Here is an 18,569-nt window from a genome sequence, read left to right on the forward strand (position 1 = left end):
GTCACGTCTCACATCTATTTCCTCCCAAAAATACATAAAGATCCAGTTAATCCACCGTTCAGACCCATTACTTCAACTCGTGGGTCGGTACTAGAACCTTTATCTAGATATGTAGATGAATTTATTAAAAATGAAGTTCCGAAATGCAAGTCATATATCAGAGATTCTAAGGATTTTCTCAATAAATTGAATTTGGTGGATGTCAAGGAGGGACCTTTCATCATGGTCACATTAGACGTAACCTCATTATATACTTCTATTCCGCAACAGGATGCGTTAGAAGTCATCAAAGAGACGCTGGAAGGTCAACCAAAACCACAAACTACCTACTGATTTTATCATTTCTCTAGCAACATTAGCCATGTGCGAAAACTTCTTTATTTTTGATGGCAACCTTTACAAACAGATACAAGGGGTTGCCATGGGGGCTACATTTGCCCCTTCGATAATCAACCTATTTATGATTGCTTTTGAAAAATCATGGGTTGACCAATCCCCCTTTGAACATCTCATACACTCCTGGTGGTGATACATCGATGATGTTTTTATGTTATGGAAGGGGCCAGAAAAACAATTACAGTCTTTCGTTTCTTGGCTTAATACGTGCAGTATGTATATACAGTTTACCTTTGCATTTTCAACTTTACGTATTCATTATTTGGACATTGAAATTACCATCGAACAACAATGTTTTTACACACGAACGTTCGAGAAACCCTTAGCTAAAAACACGTTCCTTGAGTATCGTAGTTGCCACCCGAGGCACTTGAAGAACAGTTTGCCTTTTTCACAGATGTTAAGACTACGACGGAACTGTTCTCTACAGACGGATTTCAAAATTCAGGCTAAATGCCTGAGTAACAAACTGAAGGCGAGAGGTTATCCGGCTCATATCATAAAAAATGCTTACAAAAGAGCCAAATATAACAACAGGGATTTCTTACTTCATGAATCAAAACAAAGAGATACTACCATCAATGATCCGTGTTCCACTTGTGTTTTAAAACACTCTACATCGAGTGCTCAAGTGAAGAAAATTATTAGAAAACATTGGAACATTATACAATCTCTTCCTGAATTTGAAAATAACCGATTACGGTTTGCCTTCTCAAGGGGAAAAAACCTCAAAGAATTCTTCAGTACCAACAAAATTCAAGAGATTGGGATTACTACCGCCTGTGTAGGGCACTTCAAATGTGGCCATTGTGTATATTGTGATTTTTCTATACAATCTAAGAGTTTTGTCAATCCTCTCATAAGATTACTTATAGATTTAATCATTTTAGTACATGTCAAACTGACCATGTGATATACACCATAATGTGCCCTTGCAATAAGGTATATGTTGGCATGACCACCAGATCTTTCAAAACTCGGTTGGGTGAACACAAGTCCAACATAAAAAGAAGACTTATGAAAGAACCTTTAGTACAACATTGCATAGAAGCTGCCCATACATTTGACAACCTTAGTGGGTGTGTCATTGATGTTATCAAGAAGAGCAATAGAGGAGGAGATAGAACGTTAATGTTGAAAAGACGTGAAACGTTTTGGATTTTCACATTACAAACCCTTCATCCAACAGGATTGAATGACGACATCGACTGGTCAAGTTATTATTAATCATTTTTTCTGTTTTGAAGTTCTTTTTACGTTTTTGATATCTCTAGCCGCTTTATTGGCTGAAGATAAAAAATTTTTTTTGCATGTTCATTGGATACGTTTGCCCATTCAGTAAAAATAGTTCCCTTACGTTCGTTACGTAAGTGACGTAAGTACTAGCAGGCCCGCATTGGGTAGTTTAAATAGCTTGGCGTTTTTACAGCTCGCCGCCATTTCATAAGAGAATTTCATGCAGAGGAGCTACGTATTTCTCCTGTTCCGTAAGTTGCTCAGTTAAACTTTGAATAGTAAATGTGCTATCATGTTTAAGTAATATACAGTAAAATATAATCGAATGTTTTGTGTTTTAGGCACTGTCAATTATTTCCCCTGACGAAGCCATACAGGGTGAAACGGTGGCCCCGTTGGGCTTAAAACAGTGCTGACAGATAATCCAGATAAGTGCTTTTTGAATTTGTGCAATATCTTATCAAAATGGTTGAGTTTTTGGATATTTATGATATAAAAAAAGATTTATATGTACAAAAAGAAAACAGTTAAAAAATAATTTAGTGCAGACAGCACATGCCAGTTGCCAGTGATTGAGACTCCGACCGAAGAATGGCATAATAATATCTTGCTGGATGACTCGGTCTCTGAGGCACGGCATCACCTATAGCTAATATGTTGAATTAGCAGTTTATACATAGAAAATCACCAGCAGGAAAAGTGTTAATGCCCTTGTACAATTTGTTGGTGAGGCTCCACTTGGAATATTATGTACAGTTCTGGAATCTGTATCTGTCTAATGATGTAAGAAGACTTGAGGTGGTCCAGAGAAAAGCAATATAAATGACATCACAATTGCGCTGAGAAACATACAAGAAGAGGCTTGAATACCTGAATATGTATACCCTAGAGGAAAGCAGGGATAGAGGAAATCTGATACAGTTAAAAGGAGATAGATTCCGTAAAATCGTAAGGAAGTTCTTCTTCACCCAGAGAGTGGTAGAAAACTGGAACACTCTTCCGGAAGCTGTTATAGAGAAAAACACACTCCAGGGATTCAAAACAAAGATAGACAAGTTCCTGCTGAACCAAAATGTATGCAGGTAAGGCTAGTCTCAGTTAGGGCACTGGTCTTTGACCTAAGGGCCGCCGTGTGAGTGGACTGCCGGGCACGATGGACCACTGGTCTGACCCAGCAGCGGCAATTCTTATGTTCTTATGCTCTTAGATGTGTAATAATGTATAAATCTACAAAAAAATTATTTTCCATAGATGGAGAAATGGTAAAACTGGAGGACATAATATGAGGTTGCAGACTGGTAGACTTAGGAGTAACATTAAGAAATACTTTTTCATGGAAAGGCTTGATGCCTGGAATGCCCTCCTGGCAGAGAAGGTGGACATAAAAACAGTGACAAAGTTCAAAATGCATGGGACAGACACAAAGGATCCCTAAATAGCAAGAGGACAGAGTCGAAACCAAACATGACAGATCAACAGCTATAATTCTATTTGATGCACAGGAATGGTGCTTAAAAGGCACTTCCACCAGTGGGAAAGTGAAGCTGATGCTATTGAGACAGACATTGGGAAAGCCACTGCTTCCCCATGGAATATTGTTACTATTTGGGTTTCTCTCAGCTACTGTGACTTAGATTAGCCATTGTTGGAAACAGGAAACTGGGACAGATGGACCATTGGTCTGACCCATGTTTCTTTATTCCCCTCCCCTGAGAGTCTTAGCCTTATAATAAACCAAATGGCCCTTTTACTAAAAGCTTAGCATGCACTAAGTACCATTTGGCTAATAGGTAGAGAGCAGAATTTACAGCATTTAGTATGCAATAATGTCCATTAGCACGTCCTAAGCTTTAGTAAAAGAGCCCCAAAATGATTTAAAGCACCCGAGAAGTACTATCAATATATTCTTAAGACTTAAAGTTAGTTCAGTTTAAGAAATGTGATTAGTGTGCTACAAAAGCAGCAGGAAGTACAGACAAAACTATTTTGCTTCAAAATTACAAACCTTTTTAATGTAACAGTTATTATTGGTATTGAAGTTGCCTGAGGTTCCTTGTAATTCATGCGCAATGTCCTAAAATGATTAATACAAATATAAGCAAGAAATCTTAACTCCATTGCTTTATAACAAGATTATTGCTGTATGATCAAATGCTAGAGTTGCTTTTATCTCCCTACGATACCTTATAATTACATGTTATATTATGTTATAAAAGCATAAACAATTTCTTATTTGTATGCATCTATAAAAACAACCAATTTGTTGAGCAGGAAAGCCAGACTAAGGATGAATATTGTCAAACCACTGACGACACACAAACAGTTGTGAAACACAGATCCTGTCTACTTGGAAATGTAGAGGGGCATTTTCGATAGTGTGTCTAGGTCCAACTTTGGACGTTTCCTGTAAGATGTCCAAAAGTCAGGGCAAAAAAAGGTCTTTTTTTTTAAAACGCTAGATATCCAAAGTTTTTTCAAAAATTGTCTATTTAGACATTTAATTTTATTTATTTAATACTTATATACCACTTATATCTTAAGTGGTTTACATTCAGGTACTTTATCATATTTCCCTATCTGTCCCGGTGGGCTCAAACTCTATCTAGTGTACCTGGGGCAATGAGGGGATTAAGTGACTTGCCCAGGGTCACAAGGAGCAGTGAGGGTGCTGAGGTTGTAGCTCTAACCCCTGTGCCACACATTCCCCTCGTCTTGGCAGTCAGGACGTCCAAGCTTAGGACACCTTGGACATCCTCTTTTCACCATAAATGTAGTGGTTAGAGTGACTTATGGGCCTGGATCCTCCTCTCTATGGTTCACTAGCACACCCTCCAGGCTACTTAAGGCACCTGTGTGATGCTCTACAGTACTCCCCCATATTCACGGGGGTTCCGTTCCAGGAACCCCCGTGAATGTTGAAAAACCGCGAATATGGTTTTTAGCAGGGGAGACAGAAGAGAGCAGCCGGAGTGGCAGCAAGTGAAGGAAATCACTCATGGTATGCTCCAACCGCCTCTTCCTGTACTAAAGTCGGGCCTCACCAATCAGGAGCTGCATGTGAAAGCAGCTCCTGATTGGTGAGGCCCTACTTTAGTACAGGAAGAGGCGGTCGGAGAATACCACGAGTGATTTCCTTCACTCGCCGCCGCTCCGGCTGCCCTCGATTGCCTCTCTGGCTGCCCTCTCCTGCCCGGTCGGAAAATACCGCGAATGACCGGGACTGCAAATTCACGGGGGAAGCACTGTACTAGGATTTCCCATACCAAATGCTGGTGTTCTGTTCAGATTTTGGGGGGGTGGGAGGGAGTTACAGACCACTGGGGGAGTGTGTGTGAGTCATTATTTAAACCCTCCAGTGGTCATTTAGTCAGTTTGGGTACCTTTTTTTTTTTTTTTTAGCAGATGCTTTTAAAAGAGATCTAGCTCTAGATGTTTAAGTTCTGTCCTGGATGTCCTGGGAAAGGTTCACACAGCAAGACATCCAAGTGCTAAGCTCGCCCAAAGTCCACCCATAACATACCTCCAACACGCTCCCTTGAACTTTGGATGCACAGTAGCTAGTAAGCCCAGCAAGACATCTAGAAAGTTGGTTTCAACAATCGACACTTAGACGTTTTGGCAAGGAAAACGTCCTACTGCTGTTTTTATTTTCAGTCACTTCACCAATACAGACTCAATATAATCTTATAAAGTACTTGTAGGGGTTAATAATGTTCAATTCTCTTCATAACCCTCATATGTCATATAACTTCATAATACTTTTTAACACTAGAGCCACCTTTAGCGACCCTCCAAAGAACTGGTTTAATGGAGGATTAATGTCGCTGGGCTTCCTCGTCAGCTCCAGTGATATTCATAAAAAACTCTTATAAATTCTTAAAACTCTCATTAAAGTGTTTCATTTTTTGTCTTTTAGTTTTTAAAGTGTCTACTAATTAAATAGATAAATAACTGTTGACTTATCTGAGCAGTGCAGCAAGTGAACAACTTTATTTTGCCGCCTGCAGTGCTTTAAACGTACCGCCGCGCAAAATAAAGTTTTTTTTTACTTGCCACACTGCTCAGATAAGACAACAGTTATTTATCTATTTAATTAGTAGACACTTTTAAAAGTTTTAAGAATTTATAAGAGTTTTCGTGAATATCACTGGAGCCGACGAGGAAGCCCAGCGACATTAAATCTCCATTAAACCAGTTCTTTGGAGGGTCGCTTAAGGTGGCTCTAGTGTTAAAAGTGTTATGAAGTTGTATGACATATGAGGGTTATGAAGAGAATTGAACATTATTAACCCCTACAAGTACTTTATAAGATTATGTTGAGTCTGTATTGGTGAAGTGATTTGGATTACACAGACTCATTTCAATTATTGTGACCAGTTAAAAGGGTGGGGGTTTTTTTTTACATCGTGGAGGGGCATCATCGAAAGGAACGTCTAAGTCTTTGCGTCTAAGTCGCAAATCTTCCAAAGTAAAAAACAGCCTAGGACACATTTTCAAAAAATAGATCCAAAATTTTTTTTGTTTCGAAAATCGTCTAATTATACATCCTGCCGATCTGATCATCTAAGCCGCTAAATTGTCCATCTTTATACCACATTTCCGTCCAACTTTTTGTCGAAGTCAAAAATGCCTAGAACAAGCCCTATTGGACGTGGGAGGGGTCTGCAAAGTGATGGACTGAACACCCAGACATGGCACTTAAATAGTGGGGTACCTTACAGGGCACTGCTGTGAACTTCACAAAAAGGGTGCCATGTCATCATCTCACTACAGCTCCCTTACAGGTCACGGTGAGCCCCCCAAACCACTTCCAGAATCCCCTAGACCCACTTATCTACCACCCCAATAGCCCTTATAGCTGCAGGAGCCACTTATATGCCAGTACAAAAGGGTTTTGGAGGGTGTATAGGGGAGTGCACATGTTTAAGTATCAATGCAGTGATTACAGGGGCTTATGGGCATAGGTCCTCCTCTCCACGGGTCCCTAACCCACCCCCAAGACGGCTTAAGCCGCCTCTGTGCTGGACGACTAGGCTTTCCTATGCCAGGCGGCTAGGTGATGATAGTCTGGAGGCTGAATTTTAAAGGTGTGATTAATATTTTTATGGGGGTGGGAGGGTCGGTGATCACTGGGGTAGTGTGTGGGGGTTTGTTTTATATGTTTGCAGTGCTTATCTGGTGACTTTAGGTGGGTTTTTGTAACTTAGACCATGTTTTGCATGGTCTAAGTCACAACGTCCAAGTTCCGTCGATCCTGGGCTGTATAACTTTCGGTTATACATGCTGTACGACTAAGTCTAAGCCAGCCCACGTCCCACCCAACTCCCGCCCTCGACACTCCTCCCATAACGCCCTGTATATCTTTGGTCGTTCAGCGGCACTATGAAGGCTTAGGTCATTTAGAAATAAGTCCAAAACCTGTTTTTATTATCGGCACTTGGATGTTTTGGGGAAATGTTCATCCAAGTGCCGACTTAAGCCAGTTTTTGGACATTTTTCTCTTTCGATTATGAGCCCCTTAGTGTTTTGAAAATGAAATCCATAAGCTCCGATTGGTTGGGAAATATCTGTTCCGATTGAATAGCAAACCATGGACCGCAAATGGCCAGAACGCCAAGACTTAACAGTCTGTGATTTCTCCAGAATGGTTACAAGATGTAGTAGATAGGACTTCTTATAAGAATGCTGGTTTTAAAACATCAAAAATATCTTCCAATTGGATCAGTGTATCCTTTTCTTTTTGTCTCATGAAAATGTATATAAATGTATATATGCATTTTTGGAACATTAGTAAATTTGATGACACTGTTTTTGTAGTACTGGATTTAAGAAAAACAACAACTTTTATTGGGGAGGGGAAGCTCTGCCTCACAGTTGGGAGCCTACATGGCAGTCTGTGTGTTCCTGGGGGCTAATAGAGGAGGAAGGATTTTGTTGACTGTATCTTCCAAGTGAAGGAAACTGCTTCTTACTGGCATGTTGAGAAAGCACCAAGATTGAGACAGCATGGCCGTGGGAGTGCAGCCAAAAGGAACTCCCTTCTAGTGCCTCTTCAGTGTCCCTTTGGTGCTGTTAACAATTTTAGCTGTTGTTGTCGTAGAGAAAATGAAGATAAAATCCAAGGTTGGCTCTTCTGCAACTAATTATGATAGAGCCAAGTGGCCCACTAGATGAAGGTAATGTAATGTAATGTAATTTATTTCTTATATACTGCTACATCCGTTAGGTTCTAAGCGGTTTACAGAAAATATACATTAAGATTAGAAATAAGAAAGGTACTTGAAAAATTCCCTTACTGTCCCAAAGGCTCACAATCTAACTAAAGTACCTGGAGGGTAATAGAGAAGTGAAAAGTAGAGTTAGAGGAAAAATAAAAATAAAATAAACATTTTAACAAGACAGCATTGATCTAAATACTTTGGAAGGTAGAAGAGAGGAGAGAAAGGAATAGAAGCAGAAGGGGGAGCCGTTGAACAGTAGAATTCTGGAGAAATTTAAATGATAGAAATAGAACAAAACTTTTAACTCCACTGCTTTAAGGGGTGGCCTTTGCAATTGTCTCTAAAAGGAGATTGTGGGAGGAGGGTGAGCCACCTGGGATTTCTTCTAATATATTTTCCTTTTCTGTTTTCTCCAGCCCTTAAAGCTGAGAAAGTCTCCTTAATGAAATTTCAACTGCAAGGTCCCACTGAGTCTTCAGTGGGACATGAGGTAACATTTATGGAGATCTAGAAAACTATAGATGAAGCAGATTCTCTGCTACAGGATTTTGCCAGACAGATAAATATTTTCTCAGAAAACTTACTAAAAGCTATTTTAGAGACAGGTACGTACCTTTTTGTTCTTGTTTTTGTGTGGTGGAAGGGGGTCAGTGAGCACTGGGGGAGTGTGTTGGTATCTTACCTTGATGCATGCAGTGGTCACCTGGTCAGTTTGTGGCACTAAGACCCTTCTAAAACAGGTCTAGTTCCAAACGTGTAAGTTCCTTCCAGAATGTCTTACAAGATGTTTATTGCTGCAAGACATCCATGTCTAACCCATCCTTGAGACTGCCCAAAGGCTGCCCATAACACACCTCCATCTTGCCCATCTCGTGCTCTGGATGCACAAAGGCTGGAACACCTCACTAGATGTACAGAAAGATGATTTCGATTATCGGATTATTGGATGTCCTGGCAATTAAGATGTCCAAGTGCTGATTTAGGATGTTTTTTGGACATCTATGCATTTTGATTATGAGCCTGTTAAACAAGGGCTGACTGAAAAGTTATGAGACTTCCTGTTTTCTTTCCAAGAAGTAAATGTGAAGCTCATACATCAATGTTTCTGAAGCTCATACATCAATGTTTCTGAACCTGCAGTTGGTCTGCCATAGTCTTCACTGTTGAGTCATAGTGAGAGGAAGAACTTCATATGTTTCATCATGACAGATGAGGAAGATGTGTGAGAGTACGCCAGAGGTGTATGATTGAATTTTGTGTTAAACTTGGAAATAGTGGTAATAAAACCCTTGAAACAATGGAAAGAAGTTGAAACATGGAAAGAAGTTCTCTTCTGATGACGAAGTGAAAAAAGTCAGTCGTAGCACTAAAAGTGATGTTGCAAAACAGTTTACTGCAAGTCTTTGAATCGTTTTTGATATACTGAAAAATAAAAATGTTCAGATCCTGTTGCGTCATCTGATTCTGACAAAAAAAACCAGTCTTGCTACTTTTCAATCAGCTCAGTTGATCAGTGGAGAAAACGATTCTATGTATGAATGCGTGTCAATAGGGGCCATTTTGAACATTTGCTCTAGGCTTATTGCAAATTTATTCAGGATGATATATCCCAAATTTTATGGAAATTATTTAAATTTTGACAGAGTAAAGTAAATTACTTTGATTGTAGCAGAAACAGAAAGTTGGGTCAGAGGGGGCAGGAACAGGCAGAGGGAAGGCTTTGGGCAATGTGCAGGTAGCATGTGTGGAGAGGGTAGAGGCAGTGCTGTAGTAAGGGGGTAGGGAAGTGGACAGTCCCGGGTGCCGCCTTGGTGGGGACAATGGCATCTCTCTGCCCCCCCCCCCCGCCCCACGCAAGTCCTCCTTTCCCCCATACCCCTTTAAATCTTTGCCAGTGTAAGCAACTTCTTTGGCCTGCTGCTCGCACCGGCCTGGCTCCCCTCTGAAATCACTTCCTGGTTGTGGGGCCAGGAAGTGACATCAGAAGGAAACACAACGCCAGCATGAGCAGCAGGCCAGAGAAGCTGCTCACGTTAGTGAAGATTTAAAGAGGGGGGAAAGGGAGGGCACAAGTGTGGTGTGAGGAGCTGGGAGTGGCAAAGGAGCAGGGGGCGGAGAAGAGGGCGTGTAGGGACACTACTGCTCCGGGCGCCTCCTAGCCTTGCCATCTCACTGGGTGGAGGGGGGAAATACTAGACTGGGTTTTGGCACCTTTATCACCTTGTGTCCTAAGTAAGTGCTCACTGGTCCATAGGTTGAGTCAGCCCTGCCTCTAGGAACAGGGAAATACCTTCTGTATCTGAATGTAATCCACCTTTAAGCTACAACTGAAAAGGTGTAAGCTAAATCTAAAACTCTTTCCCCTTCCATCCTTCCAGAAAGGTATTTATCATGTATAGCAAAGGATATGTACTTTGATCTGTGAAGCTTTATTTTTCTATAGAGAACTCAGGATATTTTTGGTCTGGCTGGAGCTGAAAGTGGTAATAAAGAGTTTGTGGGAAGCAAAAATGTCTGCACTGTTTCAGAAATATTATGTCTTAATGGTGATTTTTTTTTGGGCAGAGGGAACGTGAAGGAGAAATTTGATATTCTTCTTAGGTTAAATACTGTACTATATATTAAATAAAATTTGCTGACCATAGTTACTCTGACAAACATAATCACTCTGATTGTATAACTTGCATAATGGGTTTCTTCCACTGTCTAGAACAGGGGTGTCCAACCTGCGGCCCAAGAGCCGCATGCAGCCCCATGAAGTATTTTGTGCGGCCCAGGTCGAGGGTGATGCAGTGTTTTCCTCTGCTGCCCCAGGTGTCTACCATCTTGCCAGCTCCCTCCTCTATCTTGCTGCAGCGTTTGCGCGGCCCCAGAAAATTTTTTTCAGCCAATGCGGCCCAGGGAAGCCAAAAGGTTGGACACCCCTGGTCTAGAATGAAGGTTCAAGTTGAGCAATGGCATCATCCCCACACATAAAGGCTGTGCCTATCGGAGCAAACTAGTTCTTTAGCTGGAACATGGAGTAACCATGACAAAGTTCTCTATCATTGCATCAGATAAGCAGATCAACACCAGCAATGGGTTTCTTCTTACAAACAAAAAGATGTGTTCAGGTTCAGGTACAAACGATCCCTCAATATAGTGGATTTGGTCTTTCAAAAAGCTTTAGCAGATGCAAGGAACAGTAATAATTACAGAATTAAAACAATATAAGCTGCCAGTTAAACCTGTTGTAAGTACTGCATTTCAATTAAAATGTTTAATCATGATTAATTGCACAATTAAAGGTATTTATTTATGTATTTCCAACTGCAACTCCTTATGACTCTAGGCAAGTCACTAAACCATCATATGCCCCAGGTACAATCCTCTCAGAGTCCACCTACCACTCCCTTGCTCCATTAACCACCAAAACCATCTCCTATCCCCGAAAGGCCCCCTGGTACCTACCCCTTCACAGAGAATTGAAACAGAAGTGTCGCGCTTTGAAGCGCAAATGGAAAAAATCCAAATCCCCCTCTGATAGACAGACCTGGAGGGCTAATATTAAATTTTACAATTCAACATTAAAAAAAGCCAGGAAAAACTTCTTTGGAGACAAGATCTCCAGATCCAACAACCAGATCAGTGCGCTGTTCAACATCTGGCGCTCCCTAACTATAAAAAAAGACCCGTCTTTGCTTCCGCCATCTCTATCAGCCGAGACCCTTGCAAATTTCTTTAATGAAAAGATTACCACCCTAAGATGCTCCTTCCCCCCCTCAGTCTCCTACAATTCCCTGACCTCTACTGTTCCCAACTCTACCTTACCGGTATCCATTCCTGCAGATAGATCCTGGACCACCTTCGAGCTTGTCTCTGAACCGCAAGTCTCCAAACTCTGCCTCAAACTAAAAACTTGCAAGTGCATTTTGGATCCTTTCCCCTCCTACCTATTCGAGAATATCCCTGCACAGGCCATCGCTTCCCTCACCGAACTTATAAACTCTGCCCTAACATCAGGCCTTTTCTCCCCCGACATGGGACACATTTCACTGTCCCCTCTACTGAAAAAGGCCGACCTCGATCCCTCCATTCCATCAAATTACCGTCCTATAGCAAATATCCCTCTCCTAACCAAGCTATTAGAATCCATCATATCCACCCAACTCTCATCCTACCTAGAACGATTCTCTATCCTCCTACCCCACCAATTCGGCTTCAGACCCAACTTTAGCACCGAATCCCTCTTGGCCTCACTAATCTCTAAGGTGCAACAACTCCATTCTCGCAACAAATTTGCTGTTCTTCTTCAATTCGACCTCTCCGCAGCCTTCGATGTCGTTCACCACGACATCCTAATCTTCCAACTCTCCGAAATAGGCATAAGCTCCACAGTTCTGGATTGGTTCTCGAAATTCCTACGCTTCCGCTCCTACACCGTTAACACAAACGGTTCCTCATCCCCCTCCTGGAAGCCAAAATGTGGAGTCCCTCAAGGCTCACCCCTCTCCCCTATCCTTTTCAACATCTACATGTCCTCTCTGAAACTCCTTCATTTATCCCCACTAGAAACTCTCTACTCCTACGCCGATGACATCCTCATCCTCCTCGAAACCGACTCGAACCTCTCGAACCTCGCTGAGAACATTTCCACATGTATTACGAACCTCCAATCCTGGGCCCAATCTGTACAAATGAAACTGAATGAGTCCAAAACCAAACTACTTTGGCTCGGCCCAACCTTAGACCATTTACCCACCTCCATCCCTCTATCTTCCGGCCCCACTCTTCAGCTTGAGTTTTCAAGCAAAGTCCTTGGCATCATCTTAGATTCCTCTCTCTCCTTCAACGATCACCTCAACTCCCTAGTAAAAAAATGCTTCTTTAGCCTCCATATGTTGAGGAAAGTAAGATCCTGCTTTCATCATTCTCATTTCGCCATCCTCGTTCAATCCACCATTCTTTCTAGACTGGACTACTGCAACTCCATCTATATAAGCCTAACAAAGAAAAACCTCCATAGACTTCAGCTAATTCAAAACGCCGCGGCCAAGCTTATTTTCGCAAAAGGCAAGTTCGACCACGTTTCCCCACTCCTCTCCAAGCTTCACTGGCTCCCAGTTTACTCCAGAGTCCTCTATAAATGTGCCTGCATAGCCTTCAAGATTCTACATGGCGTCCTTCCTCCTGTTATCCCACTCTTCTGGAACTCCTCAAACCCGCTCTCGACTAGATCCTCCCAAAAACTGAAACTATCTTTCCCTTCTATAAAAGGTATATCCCGCGCAGGAAAACTTGGAACATCCCTCCCCTTTAGAACCACAGAACTCTGGAACAACCTTTCATCCCCGCTCAGAAATTCTAGCTCCTTCCAATCCTTCCGCAAACACTTGAAAACTTGGCTCTTTTCAAAAACCTAATCACCTCCCGTGCTCTAGTATCCTGTCCCCCTCTATCTCCTAAGTCCCTCTCCTATATCCTTTCCTTGTAGTTCCTTTCCTCTCAACCTCTGTAAACCGTGCCGAGCTCTGCGCACGCGGAGATGGTGCGGTATACAAACCTAAGGTTTAGTTTAGTTTAGTTTAGTACAAAATAAGTACCTGTATATAATACCATATAATTTTTTATATCCTGCTTAAAAGAACAAAAAGTTACAGAAGTACAGTTCGTTTCTGGAAACAAGTGTGGAGAGCCTCTTCGAGACTATTTTCAACTCCTAACTCCTCTCACCTTGGATTCTGCATCCCCAACCCTATGTGTAATGTCTGTCTGTCCAAGATTTAGTGTAAGCTCTTCTGAGCAGGGACCATCTATTAAATGTCAAAATGTGCAGCGCTGCATATGCCTTTCAGCGCTATACAAGTGATAAATAGTAGAAGTAGAGTTATAGAAAGATGGTATATCAAATTCCATGCTCCTTCCCTAATGGACTGATAATTTAAAGGACTGATAATTTCCCTCCCTTTCTCTTTCTTCCCTCCCGCTCCTCTTTTACTGGTCCATTACGTCTCTTTCTTTCCTGGGATCCATTATCTCTCTCTCTCGTCCCTTCCTCCCATTGTCAATAGATTACATTACTTTATGATTTATATTCTGCCACTACCCCAAAGAGTTCAAAGCGGATCACAAAGAAAAACAATGACTAGGATCAAACCAAGTTAACCAATCATAATATGAATAATTTATCTACAACAAATCACTTAAAAGGTTCTTAAATAAATGTGTTTTTAATAATCTCCTCAATGTCCTTCAGCTCTTATAAAAAAAAAAAAAAGGAACCTTATTCCAAACTATAGGTTCCTGATTAAAAAAATAAAAAGACCTAAACCAATGACTAAACTGTTTTATCTGTTTAGGACTTGGAAACTTAATATTAAACAATTATCAGCACCTCTCCCTCCTTCCCGTCCACCTCCATGAGCAGCAACAAAAATTTGGTAGTGAGCAGCACCAAGTTCTTCTCATGGCTGCTGGAGCTCACTGCCTTGGTTATAGCTTCCATTGCTGGTTCCTCCTGTTCTGCTCATGGGTTTGCAGCTCATGTCCCTTCCCCATCCAAGGTTCAGCATCTGCACACCCCCCCTTAAATTTCATTTGCCAATTTACATTAAAGGTGAGCTTCTGTTGGACCCCAGAAGTGGCAGTGTTGCACATATGCTGTATGTGGCCTGCTCTGAAGCTTTCCCTCTGGCCCAACCTGCTTCCTCTGGCATCATTTGTTTCTGCCTGGGTGAAACAGGTCAAAGGGAAAGCTTCAGACCAGGCTGAAGGCAGCATATGTGCAACGGTGTCACTGGTGAGGATCAATAGAAGACCACATTTAAAATAGACTGGCATTGGGAGTGAAAGAGAGCAGAAGAGCTATTTGGAGGAGGCAGGAGTTGCTGCAATTAGGGTTACCTTATGGCTCTAGAAAAGGAGGATGGATTCAGACATCCGGGTTTTACTTCCATTGAAAGCAATAGAAGTAAAACCCAGAGGTCTCAATCCATCCTCTTTTCCTGGAGCCATATGGTAACCCTAGGTGCAATATGATTAATTTTTTACATTGTGATTAATACATTAATTGCAGAGTTTAATTGCAATAAAACTGCAGCCCTATAAAACAACAAGTCTACAGCCTACAAACCAAAAAGTAAAAATGAAGCATAAACAATGTCTTCATTAAAACAGTGCCCCTTTCTTCCAAAAGTCTTAAAAAAAACAACAACTTTGAAGCTAGAGTTTTATCACTCTCCCATGGATTTTCTCCTGCTGTGCAGCTGAAGAAGATCAAGGTCCGAACCACTCTACAAAGATTTATAGACATTCGGGCCATAGAGTCTGTCCCTGATAACGACTCAGGCTTAGGTAGATACTCCAGATACTTAACGTGCCAAAGAAAGGCACAAAAGACTGGAGGCCCATTTTGGATCTCAAGGCAGTAAATTCGTTTTTGAGGGTCCATTGTTTCCACACGGAGACAGCCTGTATTGTCATTGCGGCAGTGGCTTACATCTACACAGTCCCATCTTTCCGAACCACAGAAGATTTCTGAGGTTCCACGTATTTCAGCAGCATTTCCAATTTGTAGCTCTCCCATTCAGCCTGCCAACAGCCCCCCCACACATTCACCACAGTTATGTTGGTGGTTGCAGCTCACCTCCGGAAAATGGGAATCTTCATTCTTCTAATCAGCATCTGCTATTTATGTTCCATCTTTCAGACAGCTGTTTCTTGATATCAACTGGGATTTTAGTTTCTCGCTTATGGCTCCCACTCTTTGGAACTCTCTACCATTATACTTAAGGCTGGAAACATCTATTAAGAATTTTAAGTCACAGCTAAAGGCCTACTATTTTATGAAGGCATTTGATGCATCTACTCTGTAGACCTTTTATTTTCAAACAATGTGGTTATTTTATATTTTTTTACCCTTTACCTCTTGTTGTTTCCCTTTATGTCTTTACCAATAATACTTTGAAAATCTCTCCCCTTTTTAACCAAATCGTGTCTCTTATGTTTTCATAGTTATAGCATGCCCGTTATATTGGTTTTTAGTGGTTTTTATTTTGGTTTTTCCCTTTTCTCCTGTTTTTTTAAATTGTAAACCGATTTGGTTTAACTTGTCTGTTAATTAATTGCGGTATATCAAATAAATATAACTGCAATTGTAATAGGGTTTCAAGTTCACCCCTATCTGGATGATTGGCTGATCAGAGCTCCATCTAGTCAGAAGTGTGAGCTGATGGTGTGTCAAGTAGTGGAACTGCTCCAGCATGTGAGCTGGATTGTCAGCTTGTCAGCTTTAGGAAAAGCCATCTGGACCTGACCTAGAGGTCAGAGTACCTGGGCATTCTCTTCAACATGGCTTGCGGATGAGTTTTTCTTCCCAAACCACATAAATGGAAGCTCTAGAGACAAATTCTGTCCCTCTTGGAGATGCAAACTTTAACTGCTTGGCATTATCTTCAGGTACTGCACTCCATGGCAATCATGATTGAGGTTGCCTCCTAGGCCAAGACTCTCTTCTGTCCCAGTGATCTCCACAGAGACATCTTCTTCAGATACAGCTCCCTTGGACGGGGACTGTAAGGGTCAGCTTACGGTGATGGCTTCAGTATATGTCCTTGTCGAAGAGCATGCCTCTCTGGATCTCAGACTGGATGACTCTTTCAACCAATGCAGGTCTCTTCAGCTGGGGAGCTCATTGCGGGGACCACTTGGTCCAGGGTCAGTGGACTCCCCTTCAGAAAAAGTGGTCCATAAACCGTCTGGAACTCCAAGCCATTCAGCTGGCCTTAAAGGCTCTAGAAGATGTCCTGGAGGGAAAGGCTATAAGAGTGTTCTACAACAATGCCACAGTGGTGGCGTACGTGAACAGACAGGGGGCACAAGGAGTGCCCCTTTGCGACTGGAAGCTTGGATACTCTTCCAGTGGGCGAAAGTCCACCTTCAGGCTCTCTCCACTGCCCACATGGCCGGAATGGGAAATATTCAGGCTGACTTCCTAAGTCCTGGACCCAGGGGAATGGTTGCTCTCATTCAGGGCATTCAATCTAATTGTGCAGCGCTAAAGCCAGACGGTAATGGTTTTGATGGCTTCAGACAAGAACATGAAGGCAAGAAGATTTGATTTTATAAGTTTTTGGGAATTGAACTGTATTTTTATTTTATTAGTGATTTTATGTAACAAATTTTTAGTTATTTGGATTTTAGATTGTAAGCCATCCAGAATGTTTGTGATCATTGTAGCGGGATAGTAAGGTTTGAATAAACTTGGAAACCTGGAAGGCCAAATGCTTCTTCAGTCAAAGAGCGGAACCAGGAAGCTCGGGGTTCAACACGTTGGTCCGACCCTGGCCGTTCAACCATTGTTAAAAATTGATTTTTTTTTTCAATATATATATATTTTTTTTATTACTGTACTTACTACTTCTTAATGCTGTAAGAAAGAGAGAAAGAGATTTTCCTAGACTGTGGTTTAGTTTACCATTCTTGTAGCAGAAAGACACTTGTAAGCAATATGTGAAGGGGGCAAATGCTCATACTGTAGTAATGCCTTTTCCTCCTGTATTTGATTTCACACACCAACTAGCTGCCATATCAACCTACAAGGGCCTATCTATGGTATGCAGTGTCTGTTGAAATAGGCTCACTTATTTCCTAGCATCAAAACCAATCTCACTCTGTTACCAGCATTGCTGGAAGAGATGTGGAGTTTACTTGGCAAAACTATAAGAAGCACTGTTGCATAAACGAAAGGTGCTGTAGACTTCCTGGATGCATTATCACACACTAGCCATTAGAGACATGCTGAGCTAAAGAAGTGATCCAGGAACCAAAAGCGTGGAGGGGCATAATTGAAAGGGACGTCTAAGTCCGTTTACGTCCATCTTGCAAGTCGTTCAAAATAAAAAAAACAGCTTAAGACACATTTTCGAAAGATACGTCCAACTTTTTTTCATTTCGAAAATCGTCTAATTATACGTCCTGCCGATCTGATCGTCCAAGCCACTAAATTGTCTATCTTTATACCACATTTTCGTCCAACTTTCCGTCCAAGTCCAAAACGCCTAGAACAAGCCCTGTTGGATGTGGGAGGGGTCTGCAAAGTGATGGACTGAACACCCAGACATGCCACCTAAATAGTGTACCTTACAGGGCACTGCTGTGAACTTCACAAAAGGGTGCCATGTCTTCTCCTCACTACAGCTCCCTTATAGGTCATGGTGAGCCCCCCAAACCACCTCCAGAATCCCCTAGACCCGCTTATCTGCCACCCCAATAGACCTCATGGCTGCAGAGCTACTTATATGCCAGTAAAAAAGGGTTTTGGGGGTGTATAGGGGAGTGCACATGTTTAAGTATCAATGCAGTGATTACAGGGGCTTATGGGCATGGGTCCTCCTCTCCATGGGTCCCTAACCCACCCCCAAGACGGCTTAAGCTGCCTCTGTGCTGGACGACTAGGCTGTCCTATGCCAGGCTGTCAGGTGATGATAGTCTGGAGGCTGAATTTTAAAGGTGTGATTATGATTTTTATGGGGTTGGGGGAGGGTCGGTGATCACTGGGGTAGTGTGTGGGGGTCTGTATTATGTGTTTGCAGTGCTTATCTGGTCACTTTAGGTGGGTTTTTGTGATTTAGACCATGTTTTAAATGGTCTAAGTCACAAGTCTAAGTTTCGTCTGTGCTGGGCTGTATAACTTTCGGTTATACACGCTGTACGACTAAGTCTAAGCTGACCCGCCCA

At 41.9% G+C, this 18,569-nt stretch overlaps 1 protein-coding gene across 1 annotated transcript in view; it reads right to left on the bottom strand.

The window, feature by feature from the left end:
• The window catches only part of PPP1R9A (protein phosphatase 1 regulatory subunit 9A), a 397,958-nt gene that overhangs the window by 122,608 nt on the left and 256,781 nt on the right, over positions 1-18,569 (bottom strand). The window contains 1 exon segment of the mRNA XM_033931097.1: positions 3,638-3,706. Coding sequence (XP_033786988.1) covers positions 3,638-3,706 — 69 coding nt within the window.

This window comes from Geotrypetes seraphini, chromosome 2 (genome assembly GCF_902459505.1).
Source record: "Geotrypetes seraphini chromosome 2, aGeoSer1.1, whole genome shotgun sequence".
NCBI classification, from domain to species: Eukaryota; Metazoa; Chordata; class Amphibia; order Gymnophiona; family Dermophiidae; genus Geotrypetes; species Geotrypetes seraphini.